Source organism: Drosophila busckii, chromosome 2R (assembly GCF_011750605.1).
Source record: "Drosophila busckii strain San Diego stock center, stock number 13000-0081.31 chromosome 2R, ASM1175060v1, whole genome shotgun sequence".
Classification (NCBI taxonomy): domain Eukaryota; kingdom Metazoa; phylum Arthropoda; class Insecta; order Diptera; family Drosophilidae; genus Drosophila; species Drosophila busckii.
Genome location: NC_046605.1, coordinates 17,622,492 through 17,644,994, shown reverse-complemented (window position 1 = coordinate 17,644,994; position 22,503 = coordinate 17,622,492). Strand labels below are relative to the sequence as shown.

General features: G+C 36.4%; 2 protein-coding genes and 1 pseudogene across 5 annotated transcripts; all 3 read right to left on the bottom strand.

The window, feature by feature from the left end:
- Positions 1-6,199: 6,199 nt before the first annotated feature.
- On the bottom strand, positions 6,200-11,882 carry LOC108594690 (annotated as a pseudogene).
- Positions 11,883-17,696: 5,814 nt separating this feature from the next.
- On the bottom strand, positions 17,697-18,741 carry LOC108595663 (ER membrane protein complex subunit 8/9 homolog). The gene is made up of 2 exons (XM_017980942.1): positions 18,465-18,741; positions 17,697-18,407 (listed from the first exon to the last, which is right to left on the bottom strand). The coding sequence occupies exons 1-2, from the start codon at positions 18,666-18,668 to the stop codon at positions 17,994-17,996; spliced, it is 618 nt and encodes a 205-aa protein (XP_017836431.1). The 5' UTR covers positions 18,669-18,741; the 3' UTR covers positions 17,697-17,993.
- Positions 18,742-19,156: 415 nt separating this feature from the next.
- Positions 19,157-22,410, bottom strand: LOC108597661 (ATP-dependent zinc metalloprotease YME1L). Of its 4 annotated transcripts, none has more exons than XM_017984320.2 (7): positions 22,302-22,410; positions 21,733-22,220; positions 21,343-21,679; positions 21,158-21,240; positions 20,783-21,099; positions 20,333-20,723; positions 19,157-20,274 (listed from the first exon to the last, which is right to left on the bottom strand). In XM_017984320.2, exons 1-7 carry the CDS (start codon positions 22,326-22,328, stop codon positions 19,614-19,616), a joined length of 2,304 nt encoding a protein of 767 aa, XP_017839809.1. In that variant the 5' UTR covers positions 22,329-22,410; the 3' UTR covers positions 19,157-19,613. The 4 variants fall into 4 exon arrangements, with proteins under 4 accessions (XP_017839809.1, XP_017839810.1, XP_017839811.1 ...); XM_017984321.2 differs by having other exon boundaries at positions 20,783-21,096; XM_017984322.2 differs by having other exon boundaries at positions 21,158-21,231.
- Positions 22,411-22,503: the final 93 nt, after the last annotated feature.

Below are 22,503 nucleotides of genomic sequence, written 5' to 3'. Positions count from 1 at the left end.
TAACTTAAACAAAACGTTTTAAATAAAATTTAACCAAAATGACCAAAGTGTTTTTTGCCTTCAAGGCAAGGGCGTAGCCAGGATGACATTTAGTTGGAAGAAGTTCTTTTATAAATATATTAATAATTCACCTGCATCTAAATTTACGTTCCTGACCCATTAGAATACTTCGAAGTAATTATGTCAAATTCAACAAAAGATGTAACCCTTGAACATCTTTTAGTTCCCACATAATTTATGGTTACAACTATTTAATCTGCTGTCATTTCAATAGTGACACTTACATTGCTCCAGCGTCAGGCTACAGCCCATTAAAGCGAGTTCACGCTAGTCAACACTTTATCTAGGCTGTGGGTAGAACAACACTACACATTTAATATATCAAAATGCCAACAGCAGGACGAACTTTGCGAGAGAGCCCACAAAAATCGCAGACAACTCATTAAAATACAAAGTAATTTTCCACACCATATCCAGCAAGCAAGAGGACACATATATCAAAAATTTATGTGCGAAACGCCAAAAGTTTAAACAGGCGCAGGCAAATTAAATACATTTTTGATTATGATTGGGGTTGGGGGTGGGTGAGTAGCACACCCTAGTCAAAAAGCAAGTCAAGCTGAAAAACAACACTTGACACGCAAAAAAATTTAACTTGAAGCTTGTTGTTGTGTGTGGGCGCCACTTGACATGTGTACCATGTATTCTTATACTGGAGGCATAAGCAATATAAAAGTTGGGGTCATGTTATGACAGTTGATATGGGGCCAAGGCACAGCACATTTGTATAAGAACTAATCAAATATTTGCTAAGGTCACTTCAAGTTCTGCACCACTTGCAACTAAGGCGCACATTTGATTTGTTCGCTTTCCATATATGCAAACTCCTTCTCCTGCTCACCGCATTTTTATCTTGCTCTTCAGATTTATAGTGCTCGTCGCTTGAACTTCCGAGTTGCTGCTGCTGCTGCGGCTGCTGCTGCTGGGGGCGCCTGTCATTTATGGTCACATTTTTTGACATTCATTGGCCCCTTTTTGTGAGCTGGGCGCCAGCCACTCTCAAAACTTAAATAGAAATGAGCGCATGAAGCGTGAAATTAAATTTGATAAATGCTATTTACGCTAAGCGATGGAAGATTTGTGCGCCAAGTTTTTTTTCTTCTATTTTTTGGTCCTGCAGCATTTTTTATACTGGGTCAAAATTTTAAGTGTATCGAATGGCTTTTTTACGCTTCGCTGCAACAGAGGTTATGATTAAATTTCATATCCAGCTGACAAGCTATGGCTTAACCTAATGCTTGGGGTCAGTTGAAAATGGTTATGGTTATGATAGTTGCTTGATTAAGTTACATGTATATACCGTAATAAATGTTATTCAAGCGCATGCAACATCTAACAAGAATATTTAAATCAAAAACGAAGCCTTTTTTTATTACCACAGCTTTATTATCATCAACGGCATTTTGAAAGCATTAAAAATTATTATCAATGATTTTTTATGTGGCTTGTTTAAGGCAGTACGACCTCTAGAAATATACAGTAAGTATATGTACATATTGTTAGCTATTTATAATATAATTTATAGTATAATTAAAATTATTTCCTAAAATCAAAGGCTAAGGTAGCTTGAACTTTTGATTTTAAGAAATTCTAATCGAACTTCAAATATGCATTGCAATCACTTATACTACAAAAGTATTTAATAATAAACAGATATTTTCTTGCTGGCTTAAAATATTGCAAATACTTAAATCATTAAATAAAATGTTCTTATTTAAAAAAAAAGCTTAATTGTGGATGTAGAATAGTTTAATAACTATTTGTCAACAATATTTCTGGGCTTTACTCTGGCAACACATTGGCCTAAAACTCTGACTGCCTATTTATAGAAATTTTAGCTTCAATTTTGTTAAAAATTAAAAAAGCTGGCAAAGACTATAAAGTAACAATATAGTCTTTGGATTTGGATATTGTACTTAGTACAATAAATTAAATATATTTAAAGCCAAATTAATAAGCGCTTAATTGTTTATTTTATTAAAGGCTTTATAGTTAACTCTAATATTTAAATCATGTATAAAATAAACTTCACAGCATAATTTAAATACTTATTATATCACAGTATGCATTTAAAATTTCTTTTATAATTTATTATTTATTAAAGTAATGTGAACCCAAGATATATTTAGTCAATTCTATCAATATTCTGTTGCTTGAGGGCAACTCTCTATATTCTGAACAAAAGCAAGCACAAAATCGTAGCAACAACTTAAATGCAAAGTCAACATACAAACTGTTCAGCTAAGCGCTGTTCAGCTGGACAAGAGCCATTCAGCTGGCACCACAACAGTGACGAGATATAGTAGAAAATCGTAGTATCTGTCAGCTGAGGCCAAAGAAAGGGCAAAGCAGCTGCTGCGCTATTGTGATTGTTGCAAAAGCAAAACTTCATTCTTGACAAGTGAACAAGCACAACAGCAGTTGGGGCAACAATTTGCCAATGCTGGGCGACAAGCAATCGCTGTCTGGCAAGCACAACAATGCAACAGCAGCAACAGCAACAAAGTTGCAACATCCCTTTAGCTTACCTTAGGGGGGTCAAGCGGTTAAGGCAGCAAGCAGAAGCGCTACATTTTGCGCTTGATGCACATTGTTTATGAATTTTCGCGCACAAAACTTGGGCCCACAAAAGCGACGTGCTGCTGCTGCTGCTGGTTGTTGTTGTTGTTATTATGATTGTTGTTGTTGAATGGTTTTACGATTATTAACCCATAAAGTATTCATTGAAGTGTAGCCTGAGTGCCTGGGCATGGTTTGCGCAAAAGCCAAATGGGGTGTTGGCAAAAGTGCAATAACAAACAGCAACAGCAACAATAACAGCAACAAAAGTTACCAGCCAGATCTGCTACAAAGGCGCCACAAGTTGTGCTCAATCTTCACCTCTCGCATCTCGCATCCTTTTTGCATTTTCGACTGCCGCTGCCGTCGCTCCAGCTTCTGCTGTGAGTCACTTTTTGGGGCTTTGGGGGCAACTTCAGTTAAGTGCCTTTCATTGGTCTCGCTGCTACGCAGACTCTTTTATCTGCTGCGCTTTGTTGCTGTTGCTGCTGCTGTGGTTGTTGTTACTGTTGCTGCTGTTTTCATGTTGGCTTCGCTTTTGCAGGCCACTTCGGCAGCCACACTCTTGTAGCAGCTACATTTGAGTGGCTTAATTTATGCAACAGCAAGAGCGAATATTAAAAGTTTTCAATGTTTTCTACCTTTTGAGACGCACCCTTTGGGCTTGATCTTTTGGCCACACTCCATTGCCGGCAGTGTGGGCAGTCCACTTGACTATTATAATTACTTTTTTGGTAGCTCATATTTAATGAACAGCCTACAAGATGTGACCAAAAGCCGGCGGCTACTTCGTTAATGGCATCATGAATGGAGTTGTGAGTCAGAATCACATCGAATGGATTATCAAAGTAAGACCGTAAGTAAGTATAAAAAATATAAATAAATTGTATGACATATATATAGATTTCAATAGATGTAACTGCTGAGCAATGAATAGTGAGCTACTAAATTATATGAACTTTATTGCTCATGAACGAAGTCAACATAATAACCAAATCAACTTATTCATTAAAAGGACCCATAAATTTCAATTCTAGGATCGAATGTTAAGCCACATATGCCATATTAAATAATTAATTCAAAACTAAGCATTTAAGGCTCAAAAAAGTATTTTAAATTTGCTCTTATTGCAACTTAAGCTTTCTTAAAAAATTAAAATACGAAAAACAAAGTTGAGCAGCAGTGTTGTCCTTCAGAGGAAATAAATTGTTATAAAAATAATTATATTACAATTTTTCGATTTCTTCTACTGTAAAAATTCATCTCTACTAAAATAAATATCATAAGTTTATTTTATAGAGTGTTGGACACAATCTTAAACAATTTAAAGCCTTGTATATTTTCTTCTACCAACTGCCAAATAAGAATTATTCAACAAAGTGTATATGGTAGTGGAAAACATTCAACTAGCCTTACCGCTTGTTTATTATTTATGATAAGCACAAGTTTTATTAGCATTATCTGAGAAAAAGGTGTATTCCCTGCAGTCGGAAGTGTATTAATAAACTTAAACCTTAAACCACCTCTCGTTATAGCCTTCATTATTTGCAGCAACTGCAATCTCTTTGCTGCCCCAGCATATGGCTTGCAATCAAATTAAAATATACCAAAATGGGTTTTAAAAATTTACCAGGCGTCCGCACCCACACACACACACACACACCCACACGCACAGATAGCATTCGCATAAAATATTTTCAATGCATACACACGCAAGTGTGAAACCCTTTGAGACGCAGCAAAAAATAAAAAGGAAAGCAAAGATAAACGCATGTAGTAAAAAAGAAAGGCGACAAGCAAAAGTGTATGAAATTATTTTATGGCAACTGTGTGTGCATGTGCGAAAATATTATGAGTAAGTGTAGCTGTAGCTTAAGCTTGAGTTGTAGCAGTTGAGTCTGTATGCGGCTTGAATTAAAATGAATTAAGTGGTTTGCATTTGGGCAAAGTTTTTATTATAGTTAAGCAAGTGTGCATAATGTTTAACGATAAAGGCTTAAAATCATATTAAGTGTCTGTAAAGTTGCAACTTTGATTGTAATAAGTTTTTCTTATATTTTAATTAGCAAGTGCTTAAGCCAAATTTTAAACCAACAACATATTTGGGGTTTAAATGCTTAAAAGTAAGTAAGCAAAACTCATAATTTATGCACTCAAAAATATTTTGCAAAATGGCTTTAAATTGAATTTGTGCTCGGCACAAAGGCAACTCAACCAGCAAAAACCTTTTAACAACAATTAGTGCAATTTCTTGAAGCTGCTGCAGCTGCAAGTCCAAATAGTTGAAGTTTTCAACTCAAGCCTTGCCCGTAACGTCAAATTACTCGGCTTGACTGGTTTCGTTTGGTGTTTGGTTTGCTGGAAAATATGCTGAGAGAAAACAAACTTAATTGTCTGTACAGTTTTATTTACTCAGGCCAGATAGTTGCTAACATCCTTGGCATGTCCTTGCCACTTGCCTGTAGCAGCAGCAGCAGCAACAACTCCTTGTAATTATGAGCCAACGAGAGCGTGTTGCACTTAACGAACATGCCCCAAGTCTGGACAAACAATGGACTCTCGAGCCTACACAATATTGCTCTGCACCCATGTGCTTAGCCCAACAACTGGAATCTCTTGTTTAGTGTCCAACACAATAAGCTGCTAACCAGGAAGGTGCCTGGACATGCAGTCAACCGTTCAGCCATGCCTGGCCAGCCAGCGTGTACAACTCTGTGGCATGTGGCATGTTGTAGGTGCTGTTATCATATTTGCATACACACACATACATACACACCATATATGTATGCCAATAACTCAATCAGTGGCGCATTGCAGCTGCACCATTCATCATCTGCAGACCCCAGACTTTTGCGAAAAAAAATATGAATCCCAACGTTGAGCTGCACTCGTTGCCTCAGTTCGGGAATCATCGTGATTATGTCACAGCAGCAGCCAGTTTACAATTTATAATTGTCAAACGGATACTTGCCAGACAAATGGCTACATACATAACAGTATAGTATACCAGATAGTTGTATCTTATGTGTATGTTCGAATTGCCTCAGAAAGCATCTGCTTGCTGCTGCTTGCTGCTGCTTGATTCACACAAATTGAACTACCAACTGCTGCCTTGATTTATGGCATTGGGAAATTGACTTGTGATACATGGTAAAGACCTTGAAATCCAGAATCCACTGCGCTCAAAATTTAATCATTATGCAAAGTGTGAATTTAAGAGCAGGCATGGCCTTTGCTGATTTTTCTTTTAACTTTTTACATTTTAAGCCGTTTATATTCGTTGACATATGCAAATCGAAGATCTTGACTGGACTTGTACCTGATGTCATTTTAATTTGGTTAAACTTTCTGTAAGCCTCAACATCTCAGACTCATCAAATTATTTTTAAATAATAATTAGAACTATTAAAATGTTAATTTACGTTGTCAGTCCATTACTACTTAATAAAGTTTACAAAAAATCGAAATATGATACCAACATTCTTGAGATTATTTAAATTATTTGATAAATAAGCAAATTTGTATGAAATAAATATGAAGTTTTTCTTTACATTTTTGTATAATTATGTAGATTTTTTATCTACGCGTTGTATCTGGGTCGCACCATCATCAGCATAGTTTTATAAGAGTATTTAGAGCCCCGCCAGCTATACCAGGTAATGCCTTTTAAGTTAAGTCTGGATTCAATCGCACCGTCCAGACAATCAACTAAACAAAAGATAACAAAACGTGCTAAGCATAAAGCACGAGACTTAAACAAAGCTAAAGCCAACAAATATAAAAAAGCAACGCAAGACGTAATATCTCTTTCTTATTTTGGAAGCTGAGCGCGAAATTGATTGTCAAAGTGAAGAGAGCACAAAGGACACGAACACACACATACATATATAGAAAGAGCTGGCAAAACTGTCGAAAAAATAAACGTAATGACAATAAAATTTATAACGTTGCTCTCTACTTTTCTTCTCTTTATTGTTGTTGTTGTTGCTTTGGCAGCATTATCATTTCATTAAATCAAAAGCACGAATAATGAGCAAAAGACAAAAGCGACAAAAATTCATTGAGTGCACTGCTTCCTTCTGAGTCCTTCAGAGCCAATTGAATGTAAATAAAAATCAACGACTTCACTTGTCAAATGCAAGCGTAAGAGCGAGACAGCAACAGTCACAAGTTGCGACAACCACAAGCGCACTTTAGTTGCGATAGGTCTTCCTTTCAATGAAAATTTAACTGGATGCCAATTGTTAATTAAGTCATTTGCCATTTCGGCCAAATTGCATTCAATTTATACATTCAAAAATCTCATTTGCAATATGCCAAATTATTAGCTTACTTAATTATCTTATATAATAAATTATAATTTAACATGGTGTCTGCTATTGGGAGAAAAGCATTGGTTGATATTTGAATTTATTAATCTAATTGAAGGTATTGGCTATAATTATGGTACAATGTATTACAAAATTACTTCATTACTTACTACTTAACTAACTTAACACAACCGTCTTAATCTGTTTGTGTTTTGTATCATAATAAAATAATATTTTTGACGCCCATTACATTTTATATTCAAAAGAGTTATTCTCATATAAAATTAAAATAAATGAAATCAACAAAATGCACATTATTGAAAATTGCTTACATTACACAAATATTGCTGATTGGTCCAGATACGTTACGCAATTCAAAGATCTTGACTGGTTTTGTACCTGAAGTCAATTTGATTTGGTAAAACTTACTGTAGAGCTTACATCATTAATTACCTCTTGCATTAACTAATCTACTCAAGAGTTCGGGCTCATCAAGCGATAAGCAAAGGAATAACTGTTAACTAATCATAACTAAATATTATCATAGCTCATTCATAACGTTTACGAATTCTTAAGATTATTCAAAGTAGTATTCTTAGTAGAATCCATTGAAAGATCTATTTAGGGCTATATAGTATATTTCCGCGTAAGGAATATTAAGTGCCAACTCTTAATTTGCTCCGGATCATTTATTAACTCTTATCTAAGCCACACTGCAAGTGGGTCGCACCATCATCAGCACAGTTTTATATGAGTAGGTTTCGCCGTCACGCCAGGCCATACCAAGGTAATGCCTCTTAAGTTTAAAGCGAGCGTTTGAATCGCACCGTGTCAGATATAATGCCGAAGAGATTGCTACACAGCAAAAAAAAAAAAAAATCGTTATAATAAGGATCTAATTAAAATGTCTATCTTGTACTTGCCTGTAAGTACAATCATCTATACCACCATGCTCCTGTTCTTTCACTTGCACATGTGCTGCCTTTATTGTACTGTGATCATTGTCGAATGTTGAAGAATTCGTCATATTAGCAAATGCGGTATCTTAGCGAATCACCTGCATCGCCACTATAGCTTCCCAACTTTTGTAATTCATAAAATTTCTTTTCTGAGCTGATTGCAAAATTATCGTAGATGCGCATATCTACTCTGACCGTCGAAATCTTCCAGATAAATATAAAGCTCATGCGGCTGACTACCTGGTGATGGCATGTAACTTATCCAAGCCGATGAAAAACTCGCCACTCAGATCCCCGAAAGCCGTCCTTGTATGTAGAGTCCAGTTGCGAAAGAAGTTCACACTGCCATCAAAACGATGCGCAATCACCAACCAACCAGGGCTGTCCAGCTACAGTAGAATCACACAAGACTTTGAAAGGAGGCAACTTGGATATGACACTGTAATTGCGCTGTAATTGTGAACGTCCATCCCAAAGTCTGGACAGTCTGCCGGCAGGATATCCACGCTGGGACGGAATCAATTCTTCCAGTGTCGATACAGCACAGCAGCTTGCCCACAAAAGCTAGCTGCGAAAAGAATAAACAGCTAGTCTCCATCGTTTGTTTTTAAGTGAACTGATTGGGCTTCCATCATTGTGCACAGAAGGTTTTATACTTTTGACTTGCAACCAATCTTCCATCAATGTTTATATGATTTTACTGTCGTAGCTGATAATCATGACTGGTGTAATGCAATGTCATGAGTAAATTAAAAATCTGTTTGTTTTTTTTTTTTTTGGTATCATAATAGAAATAATTAAATTAGGCTTCGCTTTTTGGTATATGCCTCGTTGGTATACCAAAAAAAAGGATATTATTTTGAATGAAAACAAAAGCAATTTAGTTTCAATTGCTTTAATTAAACAATGATAGTAATTTCATGATCTGGTTCGAATCAATAAACAGTCAAGTCAATAAATGAATAATACACTTAACCTTTTACTTCAATTTGTATTATTTTTTATTTTAAAATTTAATTTTCTGTAATTTAAGATGTTAATGTTGAATTCCAAAAGCTTTTAAATCATTAATTTGACTTGAGCCAATTAATTGTCAAGTCAATAAATTAAAAATACACTTACTCATGTAATTACGTCTGTAACTATTTATGTTGTCCAAAATGAAACACAAAATACTTAATATCAATTACAATCCTCAAATAACTTTCAATTTTTGTGAGCTCGGGGCCACACTCTGTCCATCAATCAATCAAAACTTCCACTAATAAGTTTATACTATTTTATGGGGTGGGTGTGTAGACTCACAAGACGCATTACACTGCACTACATAAACTAGGAATGGGTCAGCACTCATACATAAATAACTCACTTACAAAAGCTAATTGCATTTAATACAATTTTATTGAGCCAACAACAAGGCAGACAACTAAACTGCCATACAATATTGATATTGATCAGAATGGTTTGTTATTGTTGTTGTTGCTGTTGTTGCTGTTGTTTTTGTTGCAAGTGCTATAGACATGCAGCAATTACATCAGCAACAAACTGCAACGACTACTGCCACCGGCCGCAACAAAAATTTATAGAAAACTTGACAATTAGCAACAAACGACTGAATGAAAGAAAAAAATTAAAGCAAGCAAGTCACTAGACTCCACAGACTTTGTGGCACCCACGCAAACTCTTTGCCACCAACTGTGGCGAGGCTTGCGGCCGGCAGTCTAGTTGAGCTTTCGACTTGGTAGCAGCGCCAGACTTGTCAACAGTTTCCAGGCACAGCACCAACGGCACAACTGCCCACAGTTTAACTTGAGTGCGGCATGCGGCAATGTCTTTCAGCGAAAGGGGAGTGGTCTGTGGGCGTTGAGAGCAAGGGGACGACTTAAGTCATTGACAATGTGTGCGTAGCAACCATTCAGCATGTTACATTCGCACTCCAGCAGCAAATGTTGCCCAGGGCTGGACACATCTGAAAATCAATAAACTGAATCCCACATAAAATGTAAAATTCGATCTACACAAGAGTGTAAGAGTGAAAGAATAAATCCATTTTCACTTATAAATATAAATTATTAAAATAAAAAATAGATAAATATATTATTATTGAATAGAAAAGAAATAATTATATTCTTAAATTTAACTTAGCACTTAACAAAATAAAAATTCATATGCGTTTTTATGCATCAGTTGGTTTAACAGAATTGTAAACGCTTATACTCAATATAAATATTGAGTATAAGCAAAAGTTATTATTACTTGTAAAAAATATGACTATGCAAATAGAAAAACAATTGGAATAGAATATTTTTAAATGTTTAAGAGTTGATAAATGTGGCAATAATTATTTCATATGTATGTTACTTAGTGCAATAAGATTCATTCCAAGTGAAAATGCAGCCCTAAACAACTGTTTAGCAATTGGTCATTGCCTCATGTCCTCAATTTGATTTGTTGCCTCACGACTGTGCCTGCATTGTGGCATCAAATGTGGCAAGAGGCAAGCCAAGTCGTTGATTTATACTAACAAAGTTATTAAACACGCGTAAATCAGTTACAACCAGCAAAAGGAAAGATGGAAAGAAATAAAAGTAAGTTTAAGCGCAAGTGTCTGCGGCTTGTCAAGTCCGCTTTGCCCACATCGCTGAGCTGTAATTAATTATTTGATAAAAGTACAAGCATTAAGTCAATTAAAACTAAATTTATGCCAAGCGTTATCTGATGCTGACAATAGGCGTGATTTACAACATTTTTCTAAACACTCCAGTTAAAGTAAGTTCTGGTCATGCGACTTGAGTTTAAATTGCTGATTATTATATTTCAAGCTAACAACAATTGCAACAAAATTGCAATTAAGTTTCGACCACAGTGGGGTCGACGAAATGAATTTGTTTTCACTAGAAGTTTTCTAAATGTTGCTGCAAATTTGTTAACTGTCATTTACTGGCCAGGAAAACAAACAAGCAAACAAACAAACAGAAAAGGAAACACACAAAGATGTCTGGCAACAATTTAAGCAATTCCATTTGAAAATGCTACAAAAGGGCTAGGGCGTTAGAGCTACACTGGGAGAAATGCAATTTCAATTTGTTATTTCTTATTGGGATTATTTTTTATAAGCTCGTTCTGTAATTCATTTTTATGGCTCGTTGTGCATTTGGCTCGCGCTCTTTTAATGCTTCTATTCAATTATTTAGAACTGTATCGAACAGATCAATATGTGAACAAACCAATTCCAACCTTATTAATGTTTAAATGATATAAAGTGAAATAGTTTAAAGCAAGTCGATTACGCAATCTTTGCTAAGAAGTCAAAGCGACCTTTCGTTAGATAACAATCAGATTTCAAACCGAGCGTATCACGTGATTGTTGGTCCGTTGGCTTTTAATTTATTCTCCTGCTCTATCTAAGCAGGCAAACTTACCTAATATTAGTATCCGAATTTATTTGTACGCTACTGTATTCGTCATAGCCATAAGCCGAAGTTCAAACATAGGAAACATAACAAAGCGATAATTTTTTCCAATCTTCTCTGATAACAGTACTTTGGCTTTTTACTTCAACATCCGATTTCTTACAGTTCATAAATATCTTGTTTGTTTCGCTTGTTGTGCCTTAATTAAAACGGCAACATCAACATAGACATTGCTTGAACTTTACGTTACGCAGTTTAAAGCAACACAAAGAACTCGAGCGAGCCAACCGCAGCAAATGTTTATTTTTAAATTGAATAAGAAAATATAAAATAAAATATTATATTGCATATTTCATGGCGTTTATACGGCAATGCCAAAATACTACTGTTGATGATGATGAATATCAGTGTGGCACAAAAGAAGTAATTTGCTCTACATGGGGGGGAAGTGAACACCATAGACTGTGGGCTGTGGGCGTGTCCCAAAGCCGTTACAACTGTTAATGACATTTACGAATGTTTGCGAGAGTCGCTCCAGCAACATGCTCAAAGTTCTCCACACCGCCGCCGATGCCGCACATAATGCCAAAATAATGACGATGGCTAGCTGCCTGGACCCAGTCACCCCCCTTCGTCCCTCCGCCCGGGCCTCAGCACAAACATGCAATAGAAAAATGACGCGGAAACTGTCAAAAAATAAAAAAATGAAAACCACAGGCTGCGCCGCCGTTTTGCGGTTTGCTTTACAAATGACCGCCGACGTTGACGGTGAAATTGTAGCACCACCCCCACCTTGCTAGACAGCCACGCCCACCCAACGAAAATTATATAATAATGGCGTCAACATTAGCAAATTGTTCGCTCAAGCAACTTCTCAGTTTACTTTCGGGCATTTCCGTTTCATTCTTTAATGAGCATTCAAAATTGCAGCCGACCGCCGACCTTGATCTGATGTTAAGATTACGTGTTATAGTGTTAAGTAGTTTGAAGCTTATAACAGGTGCTTTTAAAGAATTTTAATCTGTTTTTAATAATTAATAAAAAATTAAAAGTAGTGAATACTTAACCGTCGTACTTGTAATTTACATTAAATAGTAGTGCAGTCAGTCAAACGTCAGCCTTAACTTTTCATGACAAGTATCTTTTAGATACTGTGTACATATTTAGGGATTTACGCTTAAATTATTTTTGTAAGTTTGCTGATATTTGTTTGGTATTTTCAAAAACATATTGTACTAGCTCCACTAGAAAATTGAATTTGAATTTGCCGCCAACTGCCCCCTACGGATGCCTTTTTAGCAAAGTTTTTACAATAGAACATTGTTGCTTCAAATTTTTTACAATAGATGACGCCATGATTAGGTTAAAATTGTTGTTGCCTGCAGTTAGCGCAAAAGTAAAAAGTAAGAAAGTAAGCGCTAACTGGCGGCTAAAGTTAGTAGTGACATACTTAGTTCATAGTTCGGCCGCTAGATGGCTATTCGGAGTTATTTGGCGCCACTTTACTGTCGAGGTTTCGTACGCTGTTAATGGCGGCAAATTTGAATTTGAAAAATAAGCCTTTACTAGAAAAAATAGTTTTATTTATGGAGGAAAATCATGACACTGGGGCGTGGGGCTGAGGCTGTTATTAAATAAATATAATTAAATGTTCAACGTAAATACATGGCAAAAAAAATTAAAAACAAAGAAAGCTCTTAATAGTTTACGCACTGTTAAATTAAACAATTTTATTCATATGATGAGGGCTTACTTGTTGTTAACCTACACTTGCGCATAGAGCGACTTTTTCACGGCTTATAAAAAACTAACTCCTCGCACTTAACTTTTCAATGCTCAGCAGGCATTTATTATTTTTGGGTACAGTGATGGTTCTTGTTAAATTTGAATTTATTCATTAACATTACATAGATATTCCTCTTTGGGTTTTTGTATTTTACAATTAGTGTGTGTAAAGTAATATATTATTATTAATATTATTATACTTAGTATAGTTAGTATTATTTGTAATGTGTTGTTGGCTTTTGTATGTTCTTTTAACAATTTTTAAACACTTGGACATTTTTGTAAAAATAGGAAAAAGGGTATCATGAAGTTGTGCAAATTTATGTAGCAGCGAGAAGGAGGCGTGGCAGACCCCATAAAGTATATATATTCTTGATCAGCTCGACGAGCTGAGTCGATATACCCATGTCCATCTGTTCGTCCGTCCGTCTACTACGCTTTTATTTTTTTTTTTTTTTATTATGTTATCTATTTCTAATATACAATATATTTATTGTACCATAAGCTTTCTCTTTATTTATAAAATATTATTTTGGTACTATATCGTAAATGAGTGAAATAATTAATGGGTCTTTCGGTAATTTGTATGTAGCTTAGATTGTGGTTTCGGCTAATTTTTCACCTAGTAGTTTTTAACTTATTTGAATTCGAGAAAGGGCGTCCGGTACGTGATTTTCTTTTACTCGAACCAGTCAATTTTAATTTTTGTAATCGAATTTACTCAGTTTTATTTTCCATCTTTGCAATTTCATGCTAGGTTCTTTTAAGTTATCTAACCATTCTAATGGTTTATGATCACTTAAAATTTCAAAAGTTTGACCATATAAATACTTTCTAAAATACTGCGTTGCCCATACTACTGCAAGTAATTCTTTTTCTATGGTTGAGTAGTTTATCTCATGGGTATTTAATGTTCGGCTGGCATAAAAGATTGGATTGTGGCCTTGTGAAAGGACTGCTTCTATTGCAATGTTATTTGCATCCGTTGTTAGACAAAATATTTTTTCGTAATTTGGATATGCTAGTATTGGGTGCGATTTGATTAGGACTTTTAATTTTTCAAATGCTTCGATGTATGTTACATCTTTAGTATCTACGTTTGCTCCTTTTTTAAGTTTTAGTGTCATTGGCTTAACAACTGTGGCATAGCTTGGTATAAATTTTCTGTAAAATCCACATAAGCCTAGAAATGATTTTATTTCTTTTGGCGTGCTTGGCACTGGGTATTTATTTATGGCCTCTATCTTGTTGGGATTTGGCTTAATGCCTTTTGTTGTTATAATATGACCTAAGAATTCAGTTTCCCGTTTCATAAATTCACACTTGTCTAACTGTAATTTTAAATTAGCTTCTCTAAGCTTGCTCAATACTCTAACCAACGATGTCACATGTTCTTCCAATGAAGTGGAATAAATGATGATATTACCCAGATATACTAAACAATCTTTGAGAATCAAATATTTCAATAAATTGTTTATACATCTTTGCAATGTTGCTGGGGCATTCTTAAGTCCGAATGGCATACGAGTATATTCATAATGCTTGTATTTATTGGAAAATGCTGTTTTTGCTATTGAATGCGGATCCATTTGTATTTGATGGAATGCTTCGGTTAAATCTATTGTTGTAAAGTACTGACATCCTCCTAATCTGTCCAGCATTTCATCCATGATTGGTATTGGGAATTCGTCCTTAACAGTTATTTCGTTTAGGTGTCTGTAATCTACAACCACTCTATACTCTGGCTTGCCAGTTGTATCCACTTTTTTAGGTTTTACCATCAGTGGCGAATTGTAAGGTGATTTAGATTTGCGTATTATACCTTGTCTAAGCATTTCTTTTATTTGCTTATCTATTTCTTCCTGCTCTGTTTGAGAATGTTTGTATGGCCTTTTATATACTGGGTTTTCGTGAGTCGTTTGTATATGATGTGTTATTGTATTTGTAAAAGTCAAATTGTCACCATCTTGGTAATGTAAATCTTTGAATTCATGTAAAATTTTAATTACATGTTTTCTTTCTTCATCATTTAGATGATCAAGGCGAAACTCTTTTTTATTGTAGTTATAATTATAATAATTGTTACTGTTTCCTTGTTGGTCAGTGTTAGGTGTGTAGTTCGGTGTATTAGCGTTTTGATTTTTATTAGGGCTATTCACGTTTCGGGATTTTTGGTTATGGGTAGTGTTGTTTTCATATAACCCTTCGATTTGTGCTGCTTTTTTTAATTTCTGACTACTGCTGATATCATACCTAGCTAAAGTCATGTAAGTTCTGTCTGGTAATTTACATTTGATAACGTCTTTAATTGTATTGTGCATAGCCGTTAAGTATACGATATTATTGTTTGCATTATTTTCTAGCGCTAGTTTATTTTTTATAATGAATGCTTTATATTCAATATCTTCGATAAACTTGCGGAGATTTCCGGTGTACGGTGTATTATATAATCGGCGTATTAATTCCTCCAGTGGTGTGTGTGTATTGTACTCCTCGATGAGGGCTTCCTTTAGTTCACTCCATGTGTTGGCGCAGGATAATTGTGATATCCTTTGGGCGTTTCCTCCCACTTGAAGTTGAATTGCTCCATATAACACATTCAGCTGTCCTTGATTTGTGGTTGGGTAAAGTTGCAGAATAGATTCCACTCGCCTTATAAATGCTAATAGGGTGTCGTTGTTACCCATAAATGCTGGAACTTGTCTCATCAGAGATAAAGCTGTGCTAAGCTGTATGCCACTTAATACTAATGTCATGTTGACAGCGTAACAATTTCAAACACTTGTAACGTGTAATAATTGTTTTAATTGTACAATTTTATAAGTTGGTTGAAATTTTTATTATTATTTAGTTTTTGGAAATTTAGGCTAACAATTTTATTTTAGCTGTCCAGATTTAACATTTGCACTAATGTCGTGCTGGCACGCTTAGTTCTTTGCAGGATACTGTTGATTACTTTAATCACTTGCACTTTTGGTTTATTTATAGACCGGCCCAGGTTAGCTTTAGATTAATACTTTTTTAACTGTCCTACCGGCTGCGCCAATTAAATGTCTATAGATGGCAAAAGAAATAAAGGCACAAAAGCTCTTATTAGTTTACGCACTGTTCAATGGAACACTTTTATTCATATATGTATATGATGAAGGCTTGTTCTTATTTACTTGCGCACTTTTTCACGACTTGTCTGTCACAAGCATCACAACCAACTCCCTGCAGTTATTTTTGCTTACGCTCAGCAAACCTCGGCTTTATATTGTTTATAATTATGGTTATTTTCCATTGCTTTGAACATTCAATTTTGTTCTCAAGAAATTTTCAGACGCTCCGGGATCGCGTTACATAGTACATATGTACATATGGCTGTGTATTTTATAGGTTTTTGTTTATGGCTTATGCTTATGTTTGCATATATGTGTATATACAATTATAATTATCCGGCTGGCATAAGCGGTATAATGACAAAGGCTCTTATTTGTTTACACACTATTCAATGGAACTCATTTAATAATCTGTAGTAGTCTTGTATAATATTTAAACTCACTTGCGCATAGAGCGACTTTTTCACGCCTGATCTGTTGCAAGTATAAAAACTGACTCCATCTTTCAGTTTTATTGTTCTGGGTTTTTTCCATTGCTTTGGACTTTTGACTTTTGAGTGCTTTGGTAAACCGATCTGTTGCTGTATGTTTACAATTATTTGGGTCTCAAGAAATTTCTGCATATTAAACAATTGTTTTATATTTCATGATTCTTGGGATCGAGTTACATATATCTGTGTTTATGTTTATAGCTTATGCTTATAATAATTATAATTCTATTGCTTATGTCGGTATGTGGTGTGCATATAGATATTGAAATCATTTCTAATTAACTTCATTTAATTCTGGATATCTCACTATATATTCAAAACTCCCAACGGTTTTCTTATTGGTAGAAACAAAAATTGGTTTATTGCTAAAAAAAAATGTATGCAATTGGGTTTTCTTTGTTTTTCGAGTTGACATGTTAAAATTAAAACTATTATTCTATTAAATTAAGTTTTTTTTTCCTATTGAGGTGAAAGTATAATTTTTTACTAAAAAATGCACAACAAAGAATTATGAATGATTTATATACACATTTCAAATGGCAAAACGAAAAGATATGTGTAAGCTTCAAGCAACAGCAATGACGATACTTGTAGGCGCAGCTAGAACGCTTGATGAACAAACCAACCAGCAGCTTCAACAACAATGCGCCTTAAAACACTAATGGGCACTTGATGGTCAAGGAGGAGTTCAAATGATGCAAGCCATCTAGCAGCAACAGCACACCCACGTCATGGCAATTCCTGTTCTTCCTTTGTGCCCCTTTATCTTCGTTCCGCACCAATTTGTATGTAATACGATTCGTTGGGTGTTAAATCCGATAATATTTACAAAATATATACAATAAAATTAATAACATTAAATTATTTACATTTACATTGCGCCCTAAACAAAACAAAGCGTAGTTTTTTGTGTTACTTCGGTCTCCATAAATTAACGTATTCTGCACGCGATATTCCAATATTGTTGAAGAATACTTAAGCAAATCAAAAAAGAAAAATTTATTGCATATTTTTCCATTTATATTTATTAACGGTAATATTAAACACGAATGCTGACAGATCGACGGACAAAAACACACCAGTACCGGAACCATTCACTGTACCCTAGCAAACAAATAGACAAGAATTGATTGTTTATTAATTAGTTGAATGTTATTTAACTTATATGCATTATTTTAAAGTTTACTGAAAACCAATGGTAATTACAATACAAAATAAATTAAATTGCAAGGTGGAATTTCCCCAATTGTGTTCCATACTTTAAACTGCACATTTGCTAGACTTTAACAGCTAAACCATATAACAAGCACACATGCTAGTAAAGCTTCTGCAAGTCCCTTAAAGATTGGTTCAGAAACTGATTAGTCCAATCGTTCACTGGATTGTCCAGATGATTGTCAAAGTCAATAACATCCCGCATGGCACCGCGTTTCAACAAAAGTGACACGCCTTCTAATGTTTGTGAGGTCTGATTTAACGTATACTTGGCTTTGAGCCATTTGGCTTCCTGTGCATAGCCATAGACTTGAATTGCAGCGCGATTATGTTCCAGCGTGACCAGCTTATTGTCTATGACCACAAAGCAGGCGTTCTTATAGTTTTCCTGGATCTTTTCAGCGATTTTACTAGCCGGCGTTAGAAAAGAATCCATATCATCGTCGTAGAAGTTCTCCGGCGCAGCATAGTAGCCAGCAATGACCAAGCCCTGGTTCTCAGCATACGCATCAATCTGTAAGCGCACATATTAGCATGTCATTTAACAACATTCCTAACTGTACTAACTTACCTGCATAAGGGCCACCTCTGCCATGGGAGTGACATGCAGGCATTGATGGAACAGCGGTATTGCATCTGTAATGTGGACTATAGAACCCGAACCTTTTGTATTCTTTTCGGCTAACAGCAGCCCATTGACCGCCTGGTGTGGATATTTGGCAGCATGGAATATTAGTTTGGTATAAGCTGTTTCCGAAATGTCGTATTCACACATTTTAAATGTTTAATTAAACAATTTTCGTTGACAAAACGTTGAGCTGTAACTTTGTACAATCAATCAATTAACAAAAAGTGTGACCGTTTGCTGCTCTTGCTGAAATACGTCAGCTGTTAAAAATGAACAAACTATCGATGGCATATGGCCACCATCGATTGTTGTTAGATATCGACTTGCCATCGAAATTAAGTTTATTCAATTTTAGTGTGTTTGAATGTGAATGCAGTTTAGTTCAGATGCATATCTGTCTTGTCTAAAAATGTAAATATAAAATCGCCTGGAGACTCCATTGCGCTGAGTAACAGTTTATTAAAGATTAATATTTTTCAGCAAGTTGTCTTGTTTGGATGCTCTTTTGTCCATAACATCGCAAAATAATTTTTCGAAACATACATACATTCCTAAATATTAACTGCTTTCAGGCTTACTCAATGCAAATTCACATTTGGTAAAACAATGTTTCAATTCAATTCTTTTTAGTTGTATATTTCTTTGACATAACTACAAAAATAATTTTAATAATCAGCAGCGAAGCTGTCCATATATGTAGCTGAGTGTCTTCTCCTGACCACCTTCTGGCTTGATTACCTGGTTCATGTACAATTTCAATTTTGATATGAAGAGGCAACTGCAATACAAAATTATCAGAGGCAACGTGGAATTAGCCAGTTTAGTCTTAACAACATTCAGTAGAGTTATCGACTATTATTGAGCTTCAATTGAGTTTGTCTTGTAAATAAAAATTTCATTTCTATTTTATTCCAAAATATTGATTTTACGTTACTGGTAGTATTGGAAAACATAACTAAAATGTATATATAACATGTCTGCGTCCCGATCTTATTTAGCATTTCAATAGGTTGACGATTTATATAATATTGTAACTAAAATATATATATATATGTAGTACGTGCTTAAGCAGTAAGTGTCCAACTGAATCCACTACTGGTTGTCATTCAATATCGCCTTTATATCATCGGCATCTAAAGTCTCATACTTGAGCAGTGCCTCGGCCAGTGCCTTGTGTTCCTTCGTGTGTTTTTTGAGAATTGCCTTTGCGCGCTCATAGCTGTCACTCAAAATGCGTTTGATCTCCGCATCAACAGCTTCAATTGTGTTGGGTCCCAGAGTCTCACTCGCTCCCAAGCCCTTGGGGGCTTCAATGGTGCGCAGACCTACTTTTTCCGACATGCCCCAATCCTTGACCATATGCGTCGCAATCGCTGTTGCTTGCTTTAGATCGCTGCTAGCTCCTGATGTAATTTTTTCAATACCAAAAATAATTTCCTCCGCCGCACGGCCACCCATCATGGTGTCCATCATAGCTAGCAGCTGTGCCTTTGTGACATGATAACGTTCCTTTTCCGGTATGTAGGCGGTGTGTCCCAACGAGGGCCCGCGCGGCATAATGGTAACCTTATGCAGCGGATGCGATTCCTTCGTATAAAAGGCTACAATGGCATGTCCACCTTCATGATACGCTGTTATGGTGTTTGCCTCCTCATCCGGAAGACGCGCTTTGCGCTCTGGACCCATAAGTACTTTGTCGCGTGCAGTCTCCAGGTGCTTCATGTTTACAGTTTCAGCTCCATCGATGGCAGCTCTGCAAATTTAAACAGTTTATCTGCATTACTAGTTGGAGAGAGTTATAAAATACGCACCTTAGCGCAGCCTGGTTAATCATATTCTCCAGATCTGCGCCTGTAAAGCCTGAGGTACCACGTGCTAGCATATCCAAGTCCACGTCGTCGTGCAATATTTTCTCCAGGTACAACGATAGAATCTCTTTGCGACCAGTAAAATCTGGTGTAGAGACGACTACCTCAACATCAAAACGTCCTGGACGCAGCAGCGCCTGATCCAAATCATCGCGACGATTCGTTGCACCCAGCACAATAACTCCTGCATTCTGATGAAAGCCATCCATTTCGGATAGCAATTGATTTATGGTTTGATTGGCATATGGATGCAATACAGAGTTGGTACGTTTGGCTCCCACCGAATCAATTTCATCAATGAATATGACGCAGGGTGCGCGTGCCTTAGCAGCCTCTGCAGAAAGAACAGCAATTAAATACAATATGTTTACTTAAGCTTTAGCGTATGCTTACTGAATAAATCACGTACACGTCTGGCGCCTTGGCCAACGAGCACTTCGTCAAACTCTGGACCAGCTGCATGGAAGAACGGCACATTCGCCTCGCCAGCAACGGCACGGGCAAGCAATGTTTTGCCAGTGCCTGGTGGACCAACGAGCAGCACTCCCTTGGGCAGCTTGCCGCCCAAGTTGGAGAATTTATCGGGGTTTTTGAGAAACTCAACGACCTCTTTAAGTTCCTGCTTGGCCTCATCACAGCCCTTAACATCATCGAATGTTACATGAATATCCTCTGGATCAACCTCCACCTGATTGCCAAGTTGAATGCTGCTGAATACTTAGATGTTTAGAGTAGCGCATTTTATGACACAAAAGCATGAATACTCACCGAAATACGGATCCATTGGATGAGGTAAAGAAACTCAGAAAGATTCCAATAAAAACGACGATAACAATAAGTGTCTGGAAAAGCTGTGTGACAGTTACTGAGCATTATTAAGGTACATGGAGGATGTAGGAGCAGGCAGGACAGTTACACAAAACGACAAGAAAATCAAACATATTTATCTTTACCTTCAGATACTTCATTGTTTTTCCTGTTTTCGGTGAATCTTCTGCGTTTGACGCTGCCAAATAGCCTTCGGCAAATGCAATCTTAAGATTTTCCGCCGCAGCTGCGCTACCAGGTTCGCTGGACTTGGCAATCAGCTTCTTTAATTTATCAGCCTGTATATGCACTTCGCCCTCGGGCTTCTGTGGTGTGTTACCCAGTGCACTCTTCAGCCTGGTTGTCATTGTGGGATTGCGTTTTTGCTCTGCTTCTACATTACGGTCGGTTTTGAAACCACGCAGCTGCTGGCTGCTGAACAGCGGATTCAGCAGGCCTCTTGTTACGCTTGGATATAGTTTGCTGCAAGTAAATCTTTTAGTAGAGTACACATATTTTATATGGAAATTACATACACATATGCGTTTGTTGGTTGCGCGCCATTTAATGATACTTCAAAGTTATAATTTGGTAATTTTCCGGGACTTATGTGTGTGGGAGGCTCTTGAAGAGTAACGTGTACATTGCGCATTGCGGGCAGCATGCTGGTGACTTTAGCTAGCGCCTCATTCACCATCTCCTTATCTATTATGCCATTTAGCCGCGCGGCCTTTTCAACCATGGACTGTAGGCTAAGGCCGGACTTAGAAAGCAGGTTCTTAAAGTCCAGCACAAGGTCGTGGCTTTTTGTGGTCGCCGTCGTTGTGCCGCATCTGCTGTTACTGCTATTGGTACTGTAAGTGCTGGAATTGCGTGCTGTTGCTGCTGTCGTTGTGGAAGCTGTTGTGGATGACTTTGTTTTGTCGCCAAAGAATCGCGGCACATTGGCATTGCCCTGCAGTTTGGTTCGCTTGACTGTGTAATAATGCGGTTTCCTACTGAAATTTCCCAGGTAGAGGTAGGGCTGTCATGTCATAAGAAATGAAATATCAATGCATGTACAAGTGTAACGTAGTTGGCGTCAAAGTGCCACAATAGCACTTACCACAGAGTGTGTGTTAGCGGAGAACATTGCTTAGAAAATACAAAAATTTAATTATTTTAATTACAATAACAGTAACAGGCTTAGAAAATCGGGCGAGACGACAAAATTTTTGACAGTAGGGTTGTTGATATACATAACATCAACACATAACTATATCGATGCATCGATACAAACTAAAAAAAAAAAATACTATTACACAATG

Excerpts from the sequence above, each read along its gene's own strand:
- LOC108595663 (XM_017980942.1), bottom strand. The coding sequence starts at position 18,668 with ATGTGTGAATACGACATTTCGGAAACAGCTTATACCAAACTAATATTC. Across the intron at positions 18,408-18,464 it reads CAGAGGTGGCCCTTATGCAG|ATTGATGCGTATGCTGAGAA; the intron begins GTAAGTTAGTAC and ends GTGCGCTTACAG.
- LOC108597661 (XM_017984320.2), bottom strand. The coding sequence starts at position 22,328 with ATGTTCTCCGCTAACACACACTCTGTG. Across the intron at positions 22,221-22,301 it reads CCGCTAACACACACTCTGTG|CCCTACCTCTACCTGGGAAA; the intron begins GTAAGTGCTATT and ends ATGACATGACAG. Across the intron at positions 20,275-20,332 it reads ATTAACCAGGCTGCGCTAAG|AGCTGCCATCGATGGAGCTG; the intron begins GTGCGTATTTTA and ends TTAAATTTGCAG.